We start from the raw sequence: 24,025 nt of genomic DNA on the forward strand, positions 1-24,025 counted from the left end.
AAATGCAGCCAAATGCAGGATCTAATTAGTGGCTTCTTTCTCACTCATCTATCCAATTATTTAAGCTAAATCTCCTTTTGCTCTGCAAAAATATTCCCAACCTGTGAATTTTCTTCCACAGTTAATCATGTCACAGCAACATATTTCAATGTAATCCTTTTTTTTTCTTTTTTAGATTTTATGGAAATGATTGCTCAAGTTCACATAGAGGTGGTGGCATCATAGTGTGGAGATATGCTCTTCTCGAAAAAAGAAACGAAAGAAAAGCAATCCCGAAAAGCAGTAGATTGCTTTCAGTTTACTTTTTTTTTTACTAACTTCGTATGATCAATCACATCAAATCCCATTAAAATACATTGAAGTTTGTGGCTACAACGTGAAAAATGTGAAATGGTTTATTAAGTGTGGTGATTACCACACTATGTAACTTTAGCTAAGTAAACATTGAAGTTCTGCAACATGGAGGGAATCTAAATTTAGAGTAATTAGCACCAGCACAGATTGTTTTGGGGGGTAATGGGTGATGTGGAGCATTGAGGAGCATCAGTGGCCTGCTAAACGCCGTCTGCAAGGCTTCTCTGCTCGGGAAGCAGTCTTTGGTCACAAATCAACCCCTAAGTGGAATTGACTTTCATTGACAGGCTGTCCAAATGTGTACCGCTGATTGATGGTGTCCATTTAACAGAATGGTACTGGACCCTGAGCTTCTCTTTTAAGGTTTGAGTACCTCTTTTGTTTCACCGTGTCTCTGTGGAAGTCATTAACGCCTTTTCTCAGCTTTATACAACTATAAGAAGCCATCTGCTTCTCAGCTCTCACATCAGAATGTTCAAACGCAGATTTCTATGGCTGTCGCCATGACCATCTGGCTTTTGTTCTTGTCTCGGCCCACAGTCTGGTGCTGTCCCGACTCATCTCTGGGAGAGAGTGGGTCGGAGAGGACGCTACGTTTAAGTGGTGCTGGGCGGAGACAGGAGGTTCCTGGAGGGGTGGAGGGCTCCTGATGTCTGAGGGAGGAGCGTGTGGATGACGAGGACGACGTGCAGCTGCCCGTACAGACTCCAGAGCTTGACCTCTCTCCTCTTTTCGCTCTGTATGATGCTCGGCGCCTCAGTTCGCTGACAAGCTCGTACTTGATAAAGCAAAAGACGTCCTTGACCCCGCAGCGTTTTTCTGGTTCAGCAGCCAGCAGCCTCTGAAACATGCGTAGGGCGTCGTCGGTGAAGCGGCGCCACTGAGAAGGGTACGTTCCCACAGGACAGCCTGCCTTCTGCCAGCGCCGGAACTCCTCGTAGAAGGCGTCGGCCTGCATTGCCGCCTCCCAGGGGAAATTGCCCGTGAGCATGCAGAAGACCAGCACTCCAAACGCCCACACATCCATACTGGTGGTAACCAGGAAGCCTTCGGCACGGTTAGCGCGACAAACCTCTGGTGCCGTGTAGGGGATGGTTCCGCTTACCCGTTTCACACGGCAACCCACACGTCGGGTCATGCCGAAATCAGCCAGCTTGATGCGCCGACACTCGCGGTCAAAAAGAAGCACGTTCTCGGGTTTGACATCCCGATGAACCAGGTTTTTACTGTGCATGAAATCCAGAGCCAAACCGAGCTGCTGCATGCAGCGTTTCACCATCTCCTCTGGCAGACCCACCTGCAGGAGACACCAAAGAAAAAACTTTAACCCTTATCCTACTGGTATTAATCTTATGTTTTCCTTTCACATCTTGAAGATCGTTAATCTCATTTAAGCTTCAAAAAGAGATAACCTAAGTAAATGAAAACTGTTGAAAACTGACTGTAACATGACTCAGCAGAAATAATAAACACTCATTGTTGTCACAAACACTTGATGGTAGTCGATAAAAAACAAGAGTTTATGTTTTTTTGTTTAGGTTTTTTTCCTTTGTTTTTTTTTATGCAGCATATTGTGAAAATAATATTTAGCATGTTATGTTATGGAAAGATCTACTTGAAACAAGAGAAAATTCAGTTTTTGTTCTTGACATCATACATATGTACCTGCGGCGGAATGATGTCAAAAAGGTCCCCGGAGGGGGCATATTCCTGTCCAAAAACATAGCTGTCCTCCGTCTCAAACAGCACGTCCAGGACTTTGATGATGAAAGGGCTGCAGTTGAGAGAGCCGGTTAAACTGTACTCCCGCAGAAAGCTTTTCAGCTTCGTCTTGCTCTTGGTGACAAACTTCAGCGCGATTTTGGTGCCTGAAAAAAAGAGAGCCTGTTGGATCTTTGAAGTCAACATGTTGCTACTAAATATAGCCTTATTTTCTTGGAGAACTACTAGAACGTTTAGAAAATGTTTTTTCACAGTCGCCACTTAATCTGAGTGAAATTGGACAGATTTCATCCTCTAAGGAAACTTCCCATGAAAGAAACGACTTTGTGTTGGTCTATTATGCAAAATCTACCTACGATACTTTAATGCTCATAGCTAAAACCTTTTTATTAAAACAATTAAGTATTAAAATACATTGAGAGAACATCTAAAGTGGTACAGAATAAAAGGAGTAGAAGTACTAATTTTGCTAAAGATATATAGATAATTAATAATTGATTTAAAAATGCTGACATTTCCAAAATATAGAAATATTTACATCTGGTTGTGATGCCAACATAAGCATGAAATGATTCTGCACCAATAAGATAAGTGGCTTGAAGTTCAGGAGTTGCCAGATCCTAACGTCTCTGTGATGGCCTTGAGAAAGGGCTTTTTACTGCGTTATATTTCTAAAATTCAAGCCAAAAAATAAACAAAGTAGAAGCAAAGTTAGGGTTTTTAAGCATTGGTGTTAACCAGGCTCGGACTGGTAATCTGTGATACCAGCCGGTCAAACTTTCAGCGTGCGAGGGCCGGCCCTCCTTAAATCATATCGGCCCCAACACTTCCCAACAGTGAAATTATGTTGGAATATTTTGCAAAAATTTGTTGCGGTGCATGATGGGGTTTTGCATCTATACGCTAACGTTTCCCATCTTCCGCGCTAGTTTAAGATAAAGAATGTTTTTCTTTACATTTATGGCCTTAGAAATCAATAGACTTTGGTACTAACTAGGCAAGATTTTGCAAATCCAGGCGGTTTATGGCGGCACTGTAATAGATGGAAAAATGCCAGGGCAGAAAATCATTCCCAGTCCGAGTCTGGTGTTAACTTAAAGAAGCAAAAGGAGCTTAAAATTCACACTTAGGTTTCTGACTGCCATTTTTCTTCTGATCAAGTAGGTTAAATGTTTGCTAATTAGCATTAACTGATCTGGCAACTTGCTGGTAAACAGTATGGAATGAGAACGGCAAGCAGGACTGCTCCACTTACTGGCCGGGAAGAAAGTTTGTGGTTGTAAAATCAGAAGATAAGGACATTTTTAGATAAATCTATTTTTTCAAGGCACCGTGTTATGCATAAAATGGTACATCGGACAATTACAGCGTGTCGTAGATCTCCAAATGAGTGATTCTGACTAAGAATATAGGTGGATCGCATATCTTTTGCATTTCAAGCGGACTCACCGTGTGTCCTGTGTGCCACCAGGTCCACCTTGCCGTACGTGCCCTTCCCCAGCTCTCTGATGTGCTCATACTGTTTGGCTACATCAGCTGCAGATAGCGAGGTGATGGCCAGTGCCTGCATGTCCTCCACCGGGACCCCACCACAGCAGCTGGTTTTAGATGTCGGGGACCCCCCACCGCTGCCTGCCCGCCCCGGTCCGGATGGAGATAGGGACAGGCTCGCCTTAACATTCTGTGGCACACTGGTGAACAACAGTGATAAGAATAAAGTCAGACTGTGACGACGAAAGAAAGTTTTCCTATTTATAAAGCAGTGGTAGGAGTTTTATTTTTTAAGCACAATGGTCTGACATGAGAGACCCTCAGCATTAATGCAATCGATCTGGGGTAAGCATCAATATGAGGGGAACTTTCAGGAAATGTATCAGACTTCCTGCTGCAGAAAGATGACTCCCCTCAGCTTTTACATCTAGCAGATCTCAGACAGCACTTACTGGCAAGCAGCTATGGAAAAATCAATAGGCAGAAAGACGAACAAATGGCAACAAATCCAAAGCCGACAACTTAATACATGCTTGCAAGAAGACCACCTACATATGTAGTTACCGTGATCGCTGTAGAAACAGGGGAAGCAACAAAAGAGGAGCTGCTCGGTTTTAACTCTTCCCCCACTTGTTTTAAGCATAAATTATTGAAGCAGAGAAATATTATCAGAATGCTTAAAGTGAACTCAGACGTGATTGTTTTCATCGCGGCTACTGTTTCAACAATAGCTAAACTAAAACAAATGACACACATCCCGCTAATGATATTTCAAACCATCTCCGTCTCTTCATGCACCTTTCCTACACACCCAATTAAATATAATCATCCAATCATGCACAGCATGCACGCACACAATACTAATAGGCACCAAATCAGCACAGTCCATTCTGCAGATAGCATTTTTTCATCCCATCATTCAAAGCTAAAAGCTTTGCTTTTGTTCCTCTTCTTTCCCTGCAGCCAATTTCACAGCAGCGCTGCTTTAAAGCAGTTTCAAAGCTCCTAAGAAGTGTTGTAAATGTGTCTGCCACTCACTGGGTACCTCTGGTGGAAAAAATTGAAATAACGATGCGCTATGGAAGTGAATGTGGATGGGAAAACATGGATAAGAAAGTTTTATTCAGGAGTTTAGAGAGTAAAGATCAGGTAGGAGGAAGGAGATAAATATAGTGAAGGGACGGAATCTAAAAGAAGATCCAATCCTTCACAGCTTTGTGTTCTTATTATAAAATCAGAAATCTGTAAATAGGAAGGATGTTCTGGGAACGGGAGTCCGCTACTCTTGGCCAACAATGCAGAGGATTATATAAGACAGGATGAACTTTTCCACCAACTCATTCTAAGGTTTCTTTAACTGTATTGTGGCTCAAGAAAACCTGATCACTGCCCCAGTTTACTACTGGTTCCAGTTTGGTGATTAAACATTTAAACAGGCAAACACAGTGCTAGTTTCCTTTCAATCCACCTCATGTGGCCCTGTGAACTAATTCATCGCAACCTGAGTGGAGTGCAGGGGCCACTTCATTACCAGCAGAGCTGCCTTTCACTCAGCTGCATGAGTACAATGTTCAACACTTACCGTAAGCAGGCCTCCTAATCACATTACTAGCTCTGACAAAGACAATTCCCACTCCTCCATTTCCTTCTAAAAACTGCATTAGGAGTCCTAAAATGTAATAAAAAGGTTAGTCCTCTACATACCCTGGCCAAAAAAGTGGAGCAAAGTGCCTCAGAGGTACACCAATGTAGTGATGTTATATCTAAGGGATGATTGTGTGGAAGCATTTGGCAGAAGAGCCAGGGGTGTTCTGGTGTACCAGTCCCACAGAGACACTTCATCGAAGGCCCTTTGTGCTCTCGCCTCTCAGAGGAAGCAGCTGCAGGCTGCAGCACAACTGCAGCATTTGTGCCTAACTGCTGCTTCATGCCCCAGTGGTCTGCACACAGTCCTCCACTCCGCTTCTGTGCTCTCAGGCGACCAAGAAGAGGTAGCAATCACACGCTCCACATACGGATGAGACTCACCGTTTTATACCTGAGCTTGAGCGATTCGCTCAGCGCACCCCTCCTCCTCCGCTGAACTGTTGAACCAGATCTGTTAATGTTGCCAATGTCATCAAATGGGAGGAATGCTCACTAAGCCATTTTCAGTATTTTTATTACAACACAATGGGGTGCCCTTCATAGTTACAGAAATTGCTTATTTTGTGAATTTAATTTGTGACTCTGTTGGAGATGAACGTCTAAAAGATGCTTTATAAACAAAGATTAAACAATTTCAAATCATTCCTTTCAGTAGTGATTATAAAAATGAGCCAATGAAAAAATTATCTATTTTTTGTTCCTAAATCTTTGCAAAGCGTAGCAACAGATTATTTTCCACCCACGGTTGAATACATGGTATCAAAGAGTTTGGGCCTGATCTTCTACATAAGGAACGTAATATTTCTCTTGCAAAAGATCACATATAATAAGAAGGAACTATCATGAGCTGGGTCAGACCAACCTGTTCACATTAAGAGGTTGTGAAAGTTTGAAGCCATGGATTTGGACATAATAATGATAATTATAACAATATTTATAAAACCAAATAGAAAATATAATGAACTTTAAAAATAAAGTAGTCAAAGTACTTAATGCAACAGTAAATATACTAAAAATATGGAAATAGTGAGAGTTAAAGACGAAAATGTAAATATTTATCATAATAAAGGTGCATGAAAAAAATCATAAAAACTGGTCTCCGTCGCCAATTTAACCACTATTGTGAATTTTGGCATCTATTAAAACATACAACATTTTTTGCTGTAAAAGCCCCGAACTTCTAGAATTAATTTGAAGCCTGTTTGATGTTGGTAAACAAAAGAGAATAAATGGTGCAGCCGGGATGGATTTAAGCAAAATTGTATTAAAATAAAGAATGAATATTTCTTGCTAACTAAGCTATGAAAGCCACTGCCTTTGTTTCCCATCGAGTTTAATTTTAGCTGAAAATCTCCAATTGGCTCAGAGAAGTCAAGAGCCAGTTTGCTTTTGGCAACGACAACAGAGTAAATGATGCCGCTTCCAAAGCCCTGAGGCCAAGATTCATGGAAGTAAATTTAGATCTCAAAGAATATAATCAAAATCCATTTTCTGTAGATTCGGAAAAAAACATTTTGACGTATGCAGAGAATACATGACTGGGATGCAGACTGAAATCAGCAGCTACTGGTTCATTCCTTCCACTTTTCATCCTTTTCTGCCTGTTGCAAACACAAACAAGCAACTAATGAAAGAAATAAATAGACTGCAGATCCTTGCTTCATCTTTACCCCTCTTTGCTAAAAGATTAGCCATTTTGCTCTTAGGAGAAGAGCCACTATGGAGAAAAACTGATTTCTCAATTTGTCAAAACGCCGAATATACTCTGCCTCCAGGTCAAAGAGAGAAACCCAGCGTGACCAGAGCCCTTTCTCTCTCTGTCCTTCTGTAAATAAAATAACTGGATGCAGCGGAAAAAGCCCCGTAGATATCTATTTCTGTCTGCTTGTCTTTTTTTGTTTGGTTAGAGCACATCAGTCAAACATAACTGGGATTTTCTCAAGCTGTCATTTTTAGCTAAAAAAAAAAAAAACCTTTTCCCACTGAAAAAAAATGTAGATTTAAAAATAAAAGTGTTTCTGTCAATCAAAGTAAGAAAACAAAAAAAAAACTCTGCAGCACTCTGAACAATCAGGCCGGGCAACAGAAGCTCACTTTGACAAATCAGCTGTTCTTTGCTCTGTCAGGCTCCCGTATGGATCCCTGCTGTTTTACAGCGCTCCAGATTCACCTTGCCTCTACTCTCCTACTCATCACACTTCTGTCTCACACTCTATTGTGTACCTCCTGCTGGGATGACCAACGATCCAGGAAGGACTCGACTCAAGGTGAAACGCTCCCAAACTTTGAAAGTAGAGCCTAAATATATGCAGGGACAGTCGAAGGACAAAGTAGAGGGCACAGGTGACTCATATTGGACGGTGTTTGCTTTCAGTAATTAGTGTCACTACGAAAACGCCTCCCCTCTCCCGTAGGATGACGTGCATTTGCAAATTTGTTAATCTTTTGAATGAATGCAGGAACTGGTAAACCCCTTATGGACACATATGGCTGATATAATGGCTGACAAGATATAGAGACCCAGAAATGATCCCAGGCAGCAGTAGCAGGTGTGTTACTTGTCGACAAACTTAAACTATAAGCATCTGTGACATCATGGTGGCCCAGATTTATCCTTGTACATGGCCACAGACTTGCATAATTGGCCTTTTGCTCCTATTCCCTCAGTTTGTAATGCAATTAGGGAATGGCATTTAACAGACACTGCAAAGGTCAAACTGAGATTTTGCAAAAAAACTTCATGAGATAACTCGAAGTCAAATCAGTCCCTCATCCCTCCAGAATGAATGGAGAGCAGGCATCATTATATGCTGTGCAGCAAAACTTAGATTCATGTGACCTTCGTTATTTAAAAAATTCATGAATACATGGAAATTCTTTAGCTGCTTTTATTTGGCTTTTATTCTGCTGCAACCTAAATGCAACAGGGAGCGTTATCACAGATCCTTCCTCCCAGCAGCTGCAAGACTCAATAACCATCACTGTTCCCAACAACCACAATAAGTTGTTAAATTAATGCTAATTTTGCACAGCTTTTATCTTATTCAGTTAAATAACTTGCTGCTGTCATTTTGTCATCTCTGATGTTGCTGCTATTTTTCAAATATCCTTTACTGTAAAAATGTCCATATCTATATGGTGTTGGGATCTGGAGGTCTGTCCATTTTTCTCCACCAGAGGGCGTTCTAGGTCTTCTGGAGCTGGAGCTGACTTCACCACCTGCGGCTCGTTTGCTCATCAGGAGACCAGTATATAAGGAGGCAGAGGACATCACTCCGACGCCAGAGTGTTTTGCCAGTTATGGTTAGCAAGCCTGAGCCAACCTGCCTGTCTGAATCTCTGACGCCCAGAAAGCCTGAACCTGAACCTAATCCGTTTTGTCCTCTCTGCTTCCCAGGTTGAACCTGCCTGAAACCTGAAACCTGGAAGAGTTTCTCTGCTGGAAATCTGTCAGTCTGATCTCTGAAGAACCCTGGAGAATCAAACCTGTCAAAGACCTGCCTGCCCGCTCTCAGAAGAATCTGAAAGGGAAACTCAAACCTGTTAACTGCAAACTCTCAAACCAAGCTCTGCCTCTGCCAAGCCCTCAGCCTGCCGACAGCCTCTGGACCCTCCTGGTTCCCCCTCTCTGCCGATCTGCTCAACTCCAGATCAGGTACAGACCTGCACTCTCTAACTCTGCAAATTACCTGGACTTCAGCTAACCACTCTGTCCCCCTCTGCAGTGAACCCAGTCGTGACCAGTCCTGGTTCAAATAACCCCTTGGATCAGTTCTTTATTCTCTGTGTTGTTCAATAAACCTTTGAACTTTTTCCCTTGAGTCCGTGTGTTCTGCATGTGGGTTAGAAACCTTTAACCAAACATGAAATGTTGGTTATTTATTCTCCAGCTGCACAATTTGATATTGTTTAAACACTTTACAATACAGTATTTTATTGTTTACCTTTTAACTCTTCACTATTATGTTATTCTTATACATTTTTCTAAGGTCCACATTTGTGTGAAAATTTTCTCTATAATTTTTTGCCTGCCTTAAACACCAGAATTTCCTCATTGTAGTACAATAAAGGAATTTTCTATTCCGCTGTATTCTATTTTGTGTTCACCTATATCATTGAATGTTGGATCTGAATGAGCCTGATATCCTTCATGTTTCAGATGCGTCACTGCTCCTGCACATTTGATTCAACTCTTCCTCATTAAAAAAAAGAAAAGATCTGAAGAAATCTGCTCAAGTCAGGGCTGGGAAACATCAAAACATCCTGGAGAGTGATCATCACTCAGGACCTTAAGAAACACCTGAAGAACATCTGGGCCAGAAACAAAACATCTGGATTTATAGTGAGACTGCATTGATATCACAGTCAAGATCAGCCACTTCTGTAAATTACATTGGTAGCAGGTTTTGTAAAACTATTGAGATTTTTTCTTTTTCTCCATTCATGCACAACTTTAAATTAATTTAGCCCATAAAATATTAATAAAATATAACAAAGTTTCACAACATATAAGAATGCTAAACTGAAATAAGAAGAAAAGTTAGTCCAGCTAGAGAGAAAGTACTTTTTCGCCATAAGGATAACTTAAAGCTTTCTTGAAATTAGGTCATCTTTCACAATTTGATCCCCTCTGATTAGAAGATGTTATGAGAGTTTTTTTTTCCAGTGATTTGCATCCCACTGCATTTCCTCCGGCAGTTTCCATCATCGTCAGACTTTAAGATTAAGGCTACAGCTACCAAAATGTCCCCTTAGGCACCTGATTATGAATGCCAATCATAATAAGAGTCATCACCATCACCCTCGGTTTGTTTTGCTGCACTGGCATCAGCTATCTGCAGAACACACTATCCCACCCCATCCCCCAACACCATTATATTTGCACAACCCACTAACCTCCGCCTATAATAGAGAGCCTTCGTCCGAGGAAGAGGAGATGAAGGAGAGGAAGTGTGGAAATCCAGCGAGACGAGAACAGAAGCACCCCTTCCTTATAGCACATGGAAAGTCTCCCTTTGATGTGAAATGCATAAGGGGGGGGAGTTCTGATGCCAATATTAATTCAATAATATGGGGGTGTCGCTAAATGATGTAAGAGCAGTATAAGGTTATTAGTTATGCTGCTCGTACACAGTGGGCTCCAGATATAAAGTAGCTAATGTTGATTAGTTAAGCTGCTCCCTCTTTCTCTTTGAAACTAAAACAACTGTCCTGGGTTAAGTCTGAAGCTGCCTCTGCTATGGAGAGCTGTTTTTAATCAATCAATTCAATTCAGATCATTCACTTAGTAACAATTCACTAAAAATTATACCATCAGACATTTTACAAACAGGCCCAATTCATATTGGCACGGTCCAATCATAGAGTCCAGTTTAGTCTTAAGAGTCAAATTGACTAAACTGTGCAGTTTTCATATGTTGTATACCAAACAAAATCCTTAAGGTCAGTTTGTTAAAAAAACTCATTTATTTTTGCTTCAAATTGCATAGACTAAAGCCCTTTGCATACTTACGAATACCCAATAATTAACTGGATCAATTATATGTGTAAATAAAATACCTAGTATTATACCAACTAATTAACTGGGGCCATTCTAGTGTGAATAAAGCAAGTTAAGGCATTCATTTGCATGTTTATCCAAAGACTTCGTAGTGAAGCTACCCAATAATGACCCCTGCTACATGTTTGTTAACCTTTGGAACAACAGCGTGCCTGACGAATGGGTTGGCAACGTTTTATCAAGCAAGCAGCCAAGTTTTTAATGATGGCTGGAAACTTGTTGGACCTAAAAAAAGAAGATTTTCTCTGCCTGCGTGGAGTGTAATAGGACAGTAGATGTTTAAATCTTTCCCTGGTGTCTACCACTTGCTTCTCTGTAAAATGCACTAAGATGAATTAATGAATTTCTTCTGTAGCTTTCTTCTTATAGCTACTAAGACTGTAAGAAATACTGATCGGTTTTTACTAATCAGCTGTTTGACGGACGGGCTTTCAATCTAAAATTCCTCTTTAGAGGTTAGCTTGATCAGTTAAAGCTATATCCCCTGTATTACCGCCACCTGCAGGTGATGTTTGGTAAATCAATCACATCAAGCTGTTAAAAAGCTAAACAGACAGGTACTGGGACTGGATTGCATTTATGACACACATTAAATAAAATTTGGACTGAGATCCCAGGCAATTTACTGGGACTTATGTGTGAAAGGGGCTTAAGACTATGAATTCTGAGAATATAGAAATGCCTTGGAATGATATTATGGCTTTGAAACCTTCTTATAGGTTAACACTTAACATCCAAGTTACATTGAGCCAATTGTCTTGATCAAGCCTATTTGTCCTGTCATGCAAAGGACTATGGGCAACTGTAGGTTATAATGCTAAATGAATTGGCACTAGGGAGCATACTGTTCTGGTCCTAGCTCCTTGTAACTGCCATCACTATTCAGATAGAACTTATTATGGGGGCCGTCGAAGATCTTCCCCTACGGCTGAAGTGTCCTTTCCAATTTAGAGTATTGAGATCCTGCCAATATCTCTAAACAGCCAGTTTGCAAAAACACTCCTGGAGAAAGACCTTTGTTTAGATGGGAACAGAAAAGAAGTTTGATTTTCTTGTGACTCAGGATTTCTGATCGGGAGCTCGTCTTTCGGTGCCAATCACCTTTCGTGACCTAGCCTGGGTGCCATTCCGAACTTAGTCCCGCCCACAAGGTTTGAGGTCGGGAAGTTCGGTCTGGCTCTGCTCCATAGTAGCGCGAGTATGATCGCCCACCCTCTGGCGATCCAATCAAATTGTCAGGGCGGGCTTTATAAGATGATGGATCAACAGTAACGTAATCAACCACGTGACCAAAGCGCGCTTTGGTGACAACAACAATGGCTGCCGCTGGAGAGTTGAGGTAAGTAGATTCTGCTATTAGGTCTGTTCTAGAAGATATCGACAGCAAATTAATTTTAAAAGAGGAACAGAGAAACGCGATCAAGGCTCATCTTCTTATTCTAGGCGTGCAACTGCACGCTTTGATTTTTGTTGACAACAACTATGCATCACTTAACATACGTCACGCACTCCGTTGCTCTTATTGGTTGTAGGTCTATCCAATTGAGTGCAGAGGCATTTTTTTTCCTGGTTCGTTCAAAACACGCCCCATAATCACAGCTCTATGGAGCAGTATCAGACTCATATTCTGACTAGAATTGAGTAGGACTACGTCAGGCTACTCGTGACCCCCTTGTATTCTGCACGACACACAACACGAGATTTTACCAAGATTCCGCCTGATCCACAAATCGTCCTAAAAACGTCCAATAATCGCACAGTGCATGCAGCGCGTAACCAATACCTCCAAGCTGTTTACAAAACTGATCAAGGACAGTGTTTTGGTGTGCCCATTACAAAGCCCTAATCTTAACAGTAGAGAAATGTACGCAGAGGTGAAAAAGATGTGTGAAAGAAGTGGTCAACAAACCTGACCAACTTACATCAGCTCTGTGAGGAATGGGACAAAATTCCAGCAAACTGATTGAAGGAAACCCAAAACATTTGAACCACATTCAGTCCTTTTACCCCTTGGTTGCACTGGAATTGCTTTCAGAGCCGAGCGACTGCATGGTTGGACTCAGATCACATCAGTACTGGATTATCATGTTATATAGTGTACTTGTATGCTTTAAATAGAACAATAAACCAGTAAAGTGTTTATTTTGCCAGTACTAAAAGCAACTTTTGTGACTGCTTTTATCCAATAACCTCATCATTTTTCCTTTGGATATTTTGTTGAACTCTTTGTGAGTGAAAATATTTAGTTAATTTTAGTTATTTTTTAATTCTATGGTCATATTTATTATCGCTGTTTACTCACTGTATGAACAAAATTTATTAATTACTAAAACTTAGAAAATGCAATCCAGTTTTCTTTTACTTGTGAACTCGACCGGATCCACTTTTTTTCCCATCAACTGACTTCCTGCCAGAACGATCCGCTTTGCTATAGACTGTCACAGAGATCGAGTAGTAAAAATAAAACAGGCTCCTATTTTAAAGAAGCGGTTACACGCTCAGAAACTGCCGCAACTGGAGCCACTCTGACTATAATGTCTGCAATCAGGAGTGACTGCGATCAGGAGCAATCGCATACAGTAGAACCATGGAACCGGGAGGTTATTATTTCAGACGGTAAAAAAATTTTACAGTTGTGGTCCATTTTATACAGCAAATCTAAACATTTGGTTCCTAAGAAATTTGGATTTATTCATGCAACATAAAATCATTTAAATTGGATCTTGCTGTTGTGCACTGCTAGGTAGCTGAGTAAAAAAATTAACAAAATCAATATTTGGCTTATAGCTATAAAATCCCAAAGCACGATTGAAGATTTTTCGGGCTATATTGGAAATTTATTTCAAAATCTTCCATTAGTGTTTCTCTCATTTAAACTTCATCTAATGAAGATACCCGAAAATATGCCAATCAGCTGGCTTATCGAAAACTTTTCGCAAGCGTTTAAAATTATATAAGCATCAATCATCATTCCTCCTAAAGGTACAACAGTTTATACAAAAGGTAATAGACAATGATAGAAGTTCTTGATACAAATGAAAGTGCAAACAAAGTGATAATGTCAAAATGTATTATCTTTACTTGTGGTTATCATACCATGATAAACATACCGAACCATTCTTTAGTCTATGTATGACGTCAGCATCATCTGTCTCAGGAAGCCGAGCTAATTGCATTGAGTTATTGACTTTACAAAGAGGTTAAGATTTAATTTAAAAGAAGCCCCAATGGTGTAGAAGCACAATAAATGCTTAAAATATTTCATGTTTATGACAAAAATAAGGTGGCAGTTGTTGATGTAGTTCAGTAAGACTTGTTTTCACTGTTCATAACTTATTTACATGGGTTCGTTTATTTCCACCCTGCAAAGTGAGTCAGGTACTGCATTTAAACAGCCTACAGCCAGGAAGTCTGTGCAAAAGGCTCATTGCATTATTAATAAAATAAAAAATATTTTATGTTCAACTAATATTCATAAACATTTAAGTTCAGTATGTAAATATTCATTTCTTTTGAAGGGCTATGGGTTGTTTATTCCTGCTGAAGCAGGTCAATTTTCTCCTTATTAGTCTGAAACTCATTTTTTTCCTGCTATATGTACCATCTCCTTTGAACATTCAAGCTACAATTGGAGAAGACAATTTCTGGTAATATGAAATCATGTTTTTCTGAGCAAATAGAGATTAACCTGCTGCTCCTCAACAGTAACATGTAGATTATTGTTGTGAACTCATAAACATTCTTAAATGTAAATTATTTATGTAGCATCAGGGAGGGGCTGCCTAGTGAGAGCGACTTTGCCTATGAATTGCATTAGACTGACCTTTTTTGCACTCGTTTAACAAAACAAGGTCTGCAGGACCAAAGAAAATATGAACCATTATGCTTGTGCTCCCTCTGCAATGTTTTCATGATTGTCAGTGTGCAGAGCCATTACCAGCCTTCAAGGTTTTACTCTTACAGGATTTGCAAGTCAGCTGCTTAGTTAAATGCATCAGACATGAGGAAGTACCTGTCTGGTCTGGATTAAAGTATTACTGGTCCATTATTCTGTAAGTCCATCCATCCTAATCATTTAGGAACAGACATGGGCAATCACAAAGCAGGCAAAAGAAAATGTGTATTTTGTTTAGAAATAAATAAAGTCTTAGCAAAGAGGTCATTAAAGATAAGAATGTGTAAAATGTCTATTGATTGGTAAACAAATCAGATTTTTGTTTCTGTTTATTAAATGTATCAAAATTGGGATTTTACACCATTTTTGGTATGTAGATATTGCATAACTGATGTGCTTTCTTATTTAAATAAAAATGCTTATAGCCTATACTTTCACACCACCCCTCACTGACATAAACAGATTTCATCTTTGAATTCCTTCATTTTCTGTTCTGTCTCTCTTATGGGTTATAGCCTATTTAGGAACATGTGCAAATTCACCAAAATTTGTGTCCTGGAAGAAAACCCAGATTATTGCATTTTTTGCACCCTATGAAGAGTATAAATTCACATTAAAATAAAGAAATACGTTTTAAAATGGGGGCTGATTAAAGGTTATTGGATTGTACTTAATAATAGGGAGAATCCTGGTATGTTATATTATACATTAAATGATCTATATTTTCCAGATTTTGTTTTTCTTGACGGTTTCCTCTGACCTAGTTTGAGGCGCCTCGGGGCGCATCGGGGTGTTGCTCACCTGCTGGCGACCTGTCTCTCTCCATGGTCCTGCATCCGCTCGGTGAGCAGAGCTTCTGCGCTCTGCTCGGATCAGCCTCCACCCGATCGGAAACGACAGATGGATCTTGGCTTTCAAATAGCAACAAAAAAAAAAAAAATGTATTCGGAATTGAAATGAAGAAAACAAAAGTTCTTATCCCTGTTTTCCCTACTTCTTTGAGACTTTCTTTGAAGAAATCAAAGCCACATGTGGGGCTTTGAGCTGCAGGACGCGGAACCCGTTCCGTCCACCGTTTCAACCTGCCAAGCAGCAGCCAGAGGGGGCTGCGTGTTTATCTTCCGCTCCTCCAGTGGTCTGCATGACCCACTTCCACTTCAGCAGCAGGAACAAACATGCATAAACAAGAAGAGGAGCCCATTCATTCACATCGGCGCTCCGCAGGAGTGCAGCTCTGATGTCGGTTGCGCGCTCAAACAAGTCCGCATGCTTTCCTGCTCATATTGAACCCTGTGTTTCTGTCACCGGCTCGTCCGTCCTGCAGGACTTCACAGGTGGGGAGGGCTCTGATTTAGATGATCTACCTCTACTGGTCCTACCATTTAGCTCTCTCATTGTTCTCCGTCTCCACCCTCTGGCCAACTACATGCGCTCCATGCGCTCACGTGTCCTGGGTCCTAGCGCCGGGTTACATCAGTCCTTCAATGGATTTTATCTTGTAGGACAAGAAGCCTCTCCAGTGGTTCTAGGTTAAATTTACAAGGGGGGTCAGGGCGGGGACTACGGAAGCGTATGAGGTCACGGAACAAAAAGAATAAAAAAAAAAAAAACAAGAAAAGAGTGCATCACCAAAGAGGTTGCAGACTACTTAGATGCAAACTGTGATCCTATATTAGCATGACTGAAGCTTAACTGCATGTTGTATATATTAATATGGGACCTATGGGGACAAATCATTTCCTTCTCTTCTGCACATATTATAACTTCAGTATTATAATATTAAAACTTGTCTAAAAAGTAACATTTTTTTAGAATAAGTGTATTAAAGTTAATTGGGCTGCTCAGTGGCGCAGTGGATAGCACTGCTGCCTTGCAGCAAAAAGGGTCTTTCTGCATGGAGTTTACATGTTCTCCCTGAGCATGCATGGGTTTTCTCTGGGTACTCCGGCTTCCTCCCACAGTCCGAAAACATGACTGTTAGGTTAATTGGCTTCTCTAAAGTCCGCATAGGTGTATATGTGTGTGTGAATAAGTCCTATTTGTCTCTGTGTTGCCCTGCGATGGACTGGCGACCTGTCAAGGGTGTACCCCGCCTCTCGCCCATTGACAGCTGGAGATAGGCGCCAACACCCCTCATGACCCCACTTGGGATAAGCGTGTAAGAAAATGGATGGATCGATGGAAGTTAATTGGGATTTTTTTATAATTATCATTTTAAATCATCATATTTCATTGGCAAATTGTTTAATTTAACTCAATTCAGTTTATTTCTACAGCGCCAATTCACAACACATGTCATCTCAAGGCACTTTACAGTTCACCAGATCATACAAACAAATTGATTCAAAGTTTTCTATCTAAGGAAAACCAGATGATTGCAGCGACAGTGGAGAGAAAAAACTCCCATTTAACAGGAAGCAACTTCCAGCTGAACCAGTCTCAGTGTGGCCATCTGTCGAGGCCGATCGGGGTTTCAAGGAGACGGAAGCAGAGATACAAAAAGCAGGAAACACACAGCCAGGCAGACGAGCTCTGAGCCAACTCCCATGTCAGAGGATGAAGAGAGCACATCCAGCCTGTCACAGTCAGAGAAACAGGACTACACTGGAAAAACAGGCCAATCTCCAACATCTATAAATAAAGGTGTTGATGGCAGCAGCACAGCTGATATTTCTCTCCAGGATGGAGTCACAGCCAAACTGAAACAGACGAGGCAAAGATACTATTAACTTGATCAAATCAGAGAAAATAGACTTATTTCAAGAAACATTTGCTTCATTATACAGTAGTTCTAGCTTTGTAGTGTATGTTTTCAGACAAGGGGTGTGATGGCATCATGTGCAGCCCCTCAGTAAATGTCTGATAATTATTTTCATTTAAATGCATCACTTTATATTAGTTCACAGTACTAGTATTTACATAGCATTTCATTATTTTTACGTATGTGATTTGGATTTGGGCTGCTCAGTGGAGCAGGGGGTAGCACTGCTGCCGTGCAGAAAGAAGGTTCAGGGTTTGATTCCTGGCCTTGGGTCTTTCTGCCTGGAATTTGCATGTTCTTCATGTGCATGTGCGGGTTCACTCTGGGTACTTTTGGTTCTCCAAAAAATCATGACTGTTTGGTTAATTGGCTTTTCTAAATACTCCTTAGCTGTGAATGTTGTTTGTCCTGTTTGTCTCTGTGTTGACCTGTAATGGACTGGTGACCTGTCCAGGGTGAACCCCGCCTCTCACCCATAGACAACTGGAGGTACCAGCACCCTTCACAGCGCAGCTTAAGATAAGCGTGATGGAAAATGGATGGATGGATGGATTTGGTCTTGTTAACTATTTGGGTGCACACATTTGGATGACTCATTTTGCCATTTTCGTTTGTGTGGTTTATTTTAAACTAATATATTTTTCTCTTGAGTTGCCACTTGCTGGGAGGCTGCCATGTGGGCTTGGCCGCGCCAGAGTCCCAGCTGCAAACAGTCTCCTAAATGGCTCTGAGACTTGATTGGACTCTTCCATTTATTTTAGAAGAGGTGTGGTAGGTTAAATTTGTTCATCTTGTTAGGCTTTTTATAATTAAAATTGGAGAGTTTAATTACTTAAGTTATTTTCTCTCATATGTTGCTGATTTTGTATTAGTTTGATTTTTGTATTTGTTTTATTAGGGTGACCATATTTTCATTTGGGAAAACCAGGACACCTTGGAGCGGGGTGGGGGGGGGGGGGATTTGATTGAAAGAACAAATGTCTCATCATCGTGATTTGAGGAAATGTTACTTGGCGCAGAACAGTGGTGAAAATTGGAAGTTCAGTTTAATATAATACAACTCTGTGAATAGTTCCGTCTGAAATGAATGAAAATAGTTGTTTTAATGATTATAGAGTCAGATATGTGGCGGTAATGTTTGGTTTATCTAAAGGTTTTTATCTGTTACTGTGTAAATTAGTTTGGCTGTATAATTTAAGGACAGATTCTAATAGATCTGCAGAGTGGGGACTATAAATCTGATAGGAGTTAAATTTTTTTATTGTTGTTTTGCACAATATGCTTAACTAAGTATTTTTTGTTGTTGAATATTAGAGATTTTGCAGATATATTTTGTAGATACATTGTTTAGATTTACTTATATATTTCTAACCCTTTTATAGAATAGAATAGAAAATCCCTTTATTGTCCCACAATGGGCAAATTTACAGCATCAGAAAGATTATTGAAAATGGTCACACAAATGAGGACCTTAGAAAAATGTATAAGAATAACATAATAGGGCAGAGTTAAAATATAAACAATACAATTCTGTAGTGTTTTAACAATATAAAACTGGAGAATTAATAACCAATATGCAGCTATGGACATTTTTACAATAATGGATATTTGAAAATAGCAGCAACATCAGAGCTGTGCAGAATGACAGCAGCAGGTTATTTAACTGACTAAGGTTTCTATCATTACATTTGATTTTATTTGTTCCTGCTCCCGGTGGTTGGAACCTTTATTCCACTCTGGATTCTTGTGAGAGTAGTCTTTGTTCACTTTAACTTTAAAAAAATAAATAAATAAACAAACAGTTTTGAAAACCTCGGTATTCATTCTTTTCCTGCTTTGTGTGTAAACTTTCACGGTTGCTAGGCAACAGAGCATACGGCGGTAAAACCCGCTGAAGGGTGGACCTGTTCGAATTTACAGCCAAAACTCTTCCGGCCTCCTTATTTTCAAGGACTTCGAAGGATCCAGTCTAGGTAGACCGCGTCCTTGGAGGACACGTCCTAGGTTTTCGAACAGAGCCTCTGATTAAGAACAGGGCTGCCCGCTCTGATGCGGCTCAGGGATTACGTCACACAGAGCGTCGTGCGCAGTGAAATCAGGACATTTCCTCACTTTCTAAAAAAAACCCGGGACGCCCAGGACAGGACGTGAAATACGGATATGTCCCGGGAAATACGGACGTTTGGTCACCCTAGTTTTATAAAAGTATATAATGTTCTCTTGTTTCGAAATGGCCTGGTCAGCCAGTTTATAATGTTCCCCTTGTGCATCAGTTTGTTAGATCAGTTAATACTTAAGTTTGGTTTTGTTTACCTCATTTTCTTTTTGTGCCCAGATATATGTTTACAGGTGCTGGTCATAAAATTTGAATATCATGAAAAAGTAGATTGATTTCAGTAATTCCATTTAAAAAGTGAAACTTGTATATTATATTCATACATTACATACAAACTCATATATTTTAGATGTTTATTTTGTTTAATTTTGATGATTACAAATGACAACAAATGAAAATCTCAAATTCATCATATCAGAAAATTAGAATATTGTGAAAAGGTTCAAAATTGATGGCCCCTGGTGCCACACTCTAATCAGCTAATTAACTCAAACCACCTGCAAAAGCCTTTAAATGGTCTTTCAGACTAGTTCTATAGGCTACACAATCATGGGGAAGACTGCTGACTTGACAGTTGTCCAAAAGACGACCATCGACACCTTGCACAAGGAGGGCAAGACACAAAAGGTCATCGCTAAAGAGGCTGGCTGTTCACAGAGCTCAGTGTCCAAGCACATTAATAGAGAGGCGAAGGGAAGGAAAAGATGTGGTCGAAAAAAGTGTACAAGCAAGAGAGATAACCGCACCCTGGAGAGGATTGTGAAACAAAACCCATTCAAAAATGTGGGGGAGATTCACAAAGAGTGGACTGCAGCTGGAGTGAGTGCTTCAAGAACCACCACACACAGACGTATGAAAGACATGGGTTTCTGCTGTCGCATTCCTTGTGTCAAGCCACTCTTGAACCACAGACAGCGTCAGAAGCGTCTTGCCTGGGCTAAAGAGAAACAGGACTGGACTGCTGGTGAGTGGTCCAAAGTCATGTTCTCTGATGAAAGTAAATTTTGCATTTCCTTTGGAAATCAAGGTCCCAGAGTCTGGAGGAAAAGAAGAGAGGCACTTCATCCACGTTGCTTGAAGTCCAGTGTAAAGTTTCCACAGTCAGTGATGGTTTGGGGTGCCATGTCATCTGCTGGTGTTGGTCCATTGTGTTTTCTGAGGTCCAGGGTCAACGCAGCCACATACCAGGAAGTTTTAGAGCACTTCATGCTTCCTGCAGCTGACCAACTTTTTGGAGATGCAGATTTCATTTTCCAACAGGACTTGGCACCTGCACACAGTGCCAAAGCTACCAGTACCTGGTTGAAGGACCATGGTATCCCTGTTCTTAATTGGCCAGCAAACTCTCCTGACCTTAACCCCATAGAAAATCTATGGGGTATTGTGAAGAAGAAGATGCAATACACCAGACCCAACAATTCAGAAGAGCTAAAAGCCACTATTAGAGCAACCTGGGCTATCATAACACCTGAGCAGTGCCACAGACTGATCGACTCCATGCCACGCCGCATTGCTGCAGTAATACAGGCCAAAGGAGGCCCAACTAAATACTGAGTGCTGTACATGCTCATACTTTTCATGTTCATACTTTTCAGTTGGCCAACATTTCTATAAATCCTTTGTTTTTATTGGTCTTCAGTAATATTCTAATTTTCTGATATGATGAATTTGAGATTTTCATTTGTTGTCATTTGTAATCATCAAAATTAAACAAAATAAACATCTGAAATATATGAGTTTGTATGTAATGTATGAATATAATATACAAGTTTCACTTTTTAAATGGAATTACTGAAATCAATCTACTTTTTCATGATATTCTAATTTTATGACCAGCACCTGTATTTTGCAAATAAATTTTCTACTATTACTTTTCTCAAACTTGCCCGTGCTTCTTTGATTTCTTTTGGCTTGGTCTCTTATGAGGGGCCAGGACCAGTTCTACAGGGGCACTGGCCCCTGTTAGCCTCTGTCTAGAACCGCCCATGCCAAATGGTGTATAAACTTTGTCATTAAAATAAATTTGATTTGCATTACACAACATTTTCGTTTTCTTCATGTTTTTCGTCATGAAGAAAAATAACTTTTTATAATTTTGCTCTGTGTTTTTTATTTTCTTTAAAAAAGCAATAAATTTACTTTCATAAAATGGGTAAACCAGTTATAATTACATAATGGCGATAAAACCAGACATGTTGTTGTTAAAGTTCCAACAAGTTATAAAAGTATTTAAAAAGGCTAAATATTTTTCACTGACTTCTTCGGCTTCAAATATTATTTTTATAAGTATTAATTGTAATATAAATACTGCAGCTTTTTTACTCTTATTTATGAATCCATTTATGATCACACAATTCTGAACCCATAGAAAATCTTCTCCTTCAGATGATCTGTTTTCTACAATTTGTTTCAAAACAGATCTGTGTGATATTTTAAACAAGCTGCTGAAGTGAGAAAATATTCTAGCTTTAAATCTGAAAGCATTAATGATGTTTGTCCTGTTTTCTCACCTGTACATCGACTACATGAGTTCACCACCAAGTCCCACCATACCCCCAGCTGCATTCTGACAGGTCTTATAATAGTCACTGAATTTATTGATTTATAAAGCCATCAGTTTAACCAAATCTGCCTGTATGCTTCAGTTACATTGAAATATTTTGTTATTTTTTACTGAAAATAAACTGGATTCATTTAACTGTTTTGTGAATAGTATTATTTATATCTATATAACTGAATTACCATAATAAATGGCTATTGTTGATCGATTTGATCATTGGTACTATGTGCAAAATAATTAACCAGCTGTTTCTTTCCACCTAACAAATATGGCTGCTGTTCTTATTGCTGCATTCAGGTCTTCCATGGTGGGGACAAACATGTGATGTTGGTAGAAAAGTTTTGCTTGGGTTATTGTACAAATAGGGCTGTCATAAATCATTCTGAAGGCAGAGCTTTGTACATTAGCTGGCACAAAGTGTCAGACCCATATAGGCAGACACACATATGCACATACACACAATCACACACATCTGCAGCAGCAAACCTTGCCAGTTTACTTTCTTCCTCTCCTTTTTTACTTTTTCCAGACACGGGACTCTTGTCCCAGTTTATACGTCTGTATGCCACCAACTTTCTCCACCGTTTGCATATAAAGAATGTCCTTGTTTTCAATTGTATCTCCAAGTTATGTTAGTCAGTGTGCTTATTGCACCAGAGCTATCAAGGTGGAAAGGATTTTCATGTCTTTCATGTCTTTTTTGCACCATAAAACTTTTTTTTTTCTTCTAATTTTAGCTTTGAATTGAAAAAAATGAAATGAAATTAATGGCAAAAAATAAAAAATAGAATTAGGAGCAAGAAACCATATTATTGTGGTTGAAAAAATACAAAGAGTATGTTTAGCATTATTCAATTCAAATCAATTGAGTTTATTTATATAGAGCTAATTCACAACACATGTCATCTCAAGGCACTTTACAGTTCAACAGATCATACAGTCAAATTGATTCAAAGTCTTCTATCTAAGGAAAACCAGCTGATTGCATCGACTCATTGACTCTGATGCAATCCCTCACACTCGGATGCAATCCCTCACACTAAGCATGCTTGTAGCAACAGTAGAGAGGAAAAACTCCCCTTTAACAGGAAGAAACCTCCAGCAGAACCAGGCTCAGTGTGAGTGGCCAATCTCTGAAGCGACTGGGGTTAAAGGAGACAGAAGCAGACATACAAAAAGCAGCTGTAAAAGGCAGCCCCTTCCAGGAAACACACAGCCAGGCAGACGAGCTCCAAGCCAACCCCCACGCCAGAGAACGTAGAGAGCACATCCAGCCAGTCACATCTAAAGAAACAGGACCACACCGGAAAAACAGGCCAATCTCCAACATCTATAAACAAAGGTGTTGATGGCAGCAGCACGGCTGATATTTCTCTCCAGGATGTCACAGCCAAACAGGAACAGACAAGGCAGAGAGAGCATAACATTAGAGATTAAACTAACAATTTTTGTAGAGTGGAGAATAGCGATAGAATGAAGCAGAATGATGAAATAGGGATCTCTATGTCCTCCAGCAGAGATAGCTCAGGATAACCTGAGCCACTCTAACTATAAGCTTTATCAAAAAGGAAAGTTTATCTGCATTTTGTTTAAAATCCTTACAAAAGCAGTTGGTCAGACCAAAATGTTGTCACTGAATCCTTTTTTAGAATTGTTGAAATAAAACATTAGATCACTCTTGAACAGCACACATGCAGCTGTAAAGAACTGGGGCTCCTTTAGTGACAGAATGATGCCTCCCAGGTGCACTAAGGAGCGTTAGATTGCTGCACCCAGCTGCTGTTAGACTTTATAACCTTCACTTCTCCAAGCAAGCATAGTGTTTATATTCTTGCTCTAATTTACAGTCTTCTGAAAAAATGCATATACCACAGTTTGTATACTTTTTTTAAAAGACTGTACCCAGTTAATACAAATCC

The 24,025-nt window shown here is 40.0% G+C and overlaps 1 protein-coding gene across 1 annotated transcript; it reads right to left on the reverse strand.

Annotated features, from left to right (window-relative positions):
* Positions 1 to 324: 324 nt before the first annotated feature.
* si:ch211-183d21.3 (serine/threonine-protein kinase SBK1) lies at positions 325 to 16,097 on the reverse strand. The gene is made up of 4 exons (XM_038300932.1): positions 15,471 to 16,097; positions 3,526 to 3,767; positions 2,020 to 2,222; positions 325 to 1,651 (listed from the first exon to the last, which is right to left on the reverse strand). The coding sequence occupies exons 1-4, from the start codon at positions 15,503 to 15,505 to the stop codon at positions 830 to 832; spliced, it is 1,302 nt and encodes a 433-aa protein (XP_038156860.1). The 5' UTR covers positions 15,506 to 16,097; the 3' UTR covers positions 325 to 829.
* Positions 16,098 to 24,025: the final 7,928 nt, after the last annotated feature.

Source organism: Cyprinodon tularosa, unplaced genomic scaffold (assembly GCF_016077235.1).
Source record: "Cyprinodon tularosa strain WSP-4 unplaced genomic scaffold, ASM1607723v1 ctg46, whole genome shotgun sequence".
NCBI classification, from domain to species: Eukaryota; Metazoa; Chordata; class Actinopteri; order Cyprinodontiformes; family Cyprinodontidae; genus Cyprinodon; species Cyprinodon tularosa.

Bases quoted from the DNA above. Each gene is read 5' to 3' on its own strand.
- si:ch211-183d21.3 (XM_038300932.1), bottom strand. From the start codon at position 15,505: ATGCAGGACCATGGAGAGAGACAGGTCGCCAGCAG. The intron at 3,768-15,470 runs GTGAGCAACACC...GTTGTTCACCAG, and splicing joins GAGAGACAGGTCGCCAGCAG to TGTGCCACAGAATGTTAAGG. The intron at 1,652-2,019 runs GTACATATGTAT...TGTCTCCTGCAG, and splicing joins TTGACATCATTCCGCCGCAG to GTGGGTCTGCCAGAGGAGAT.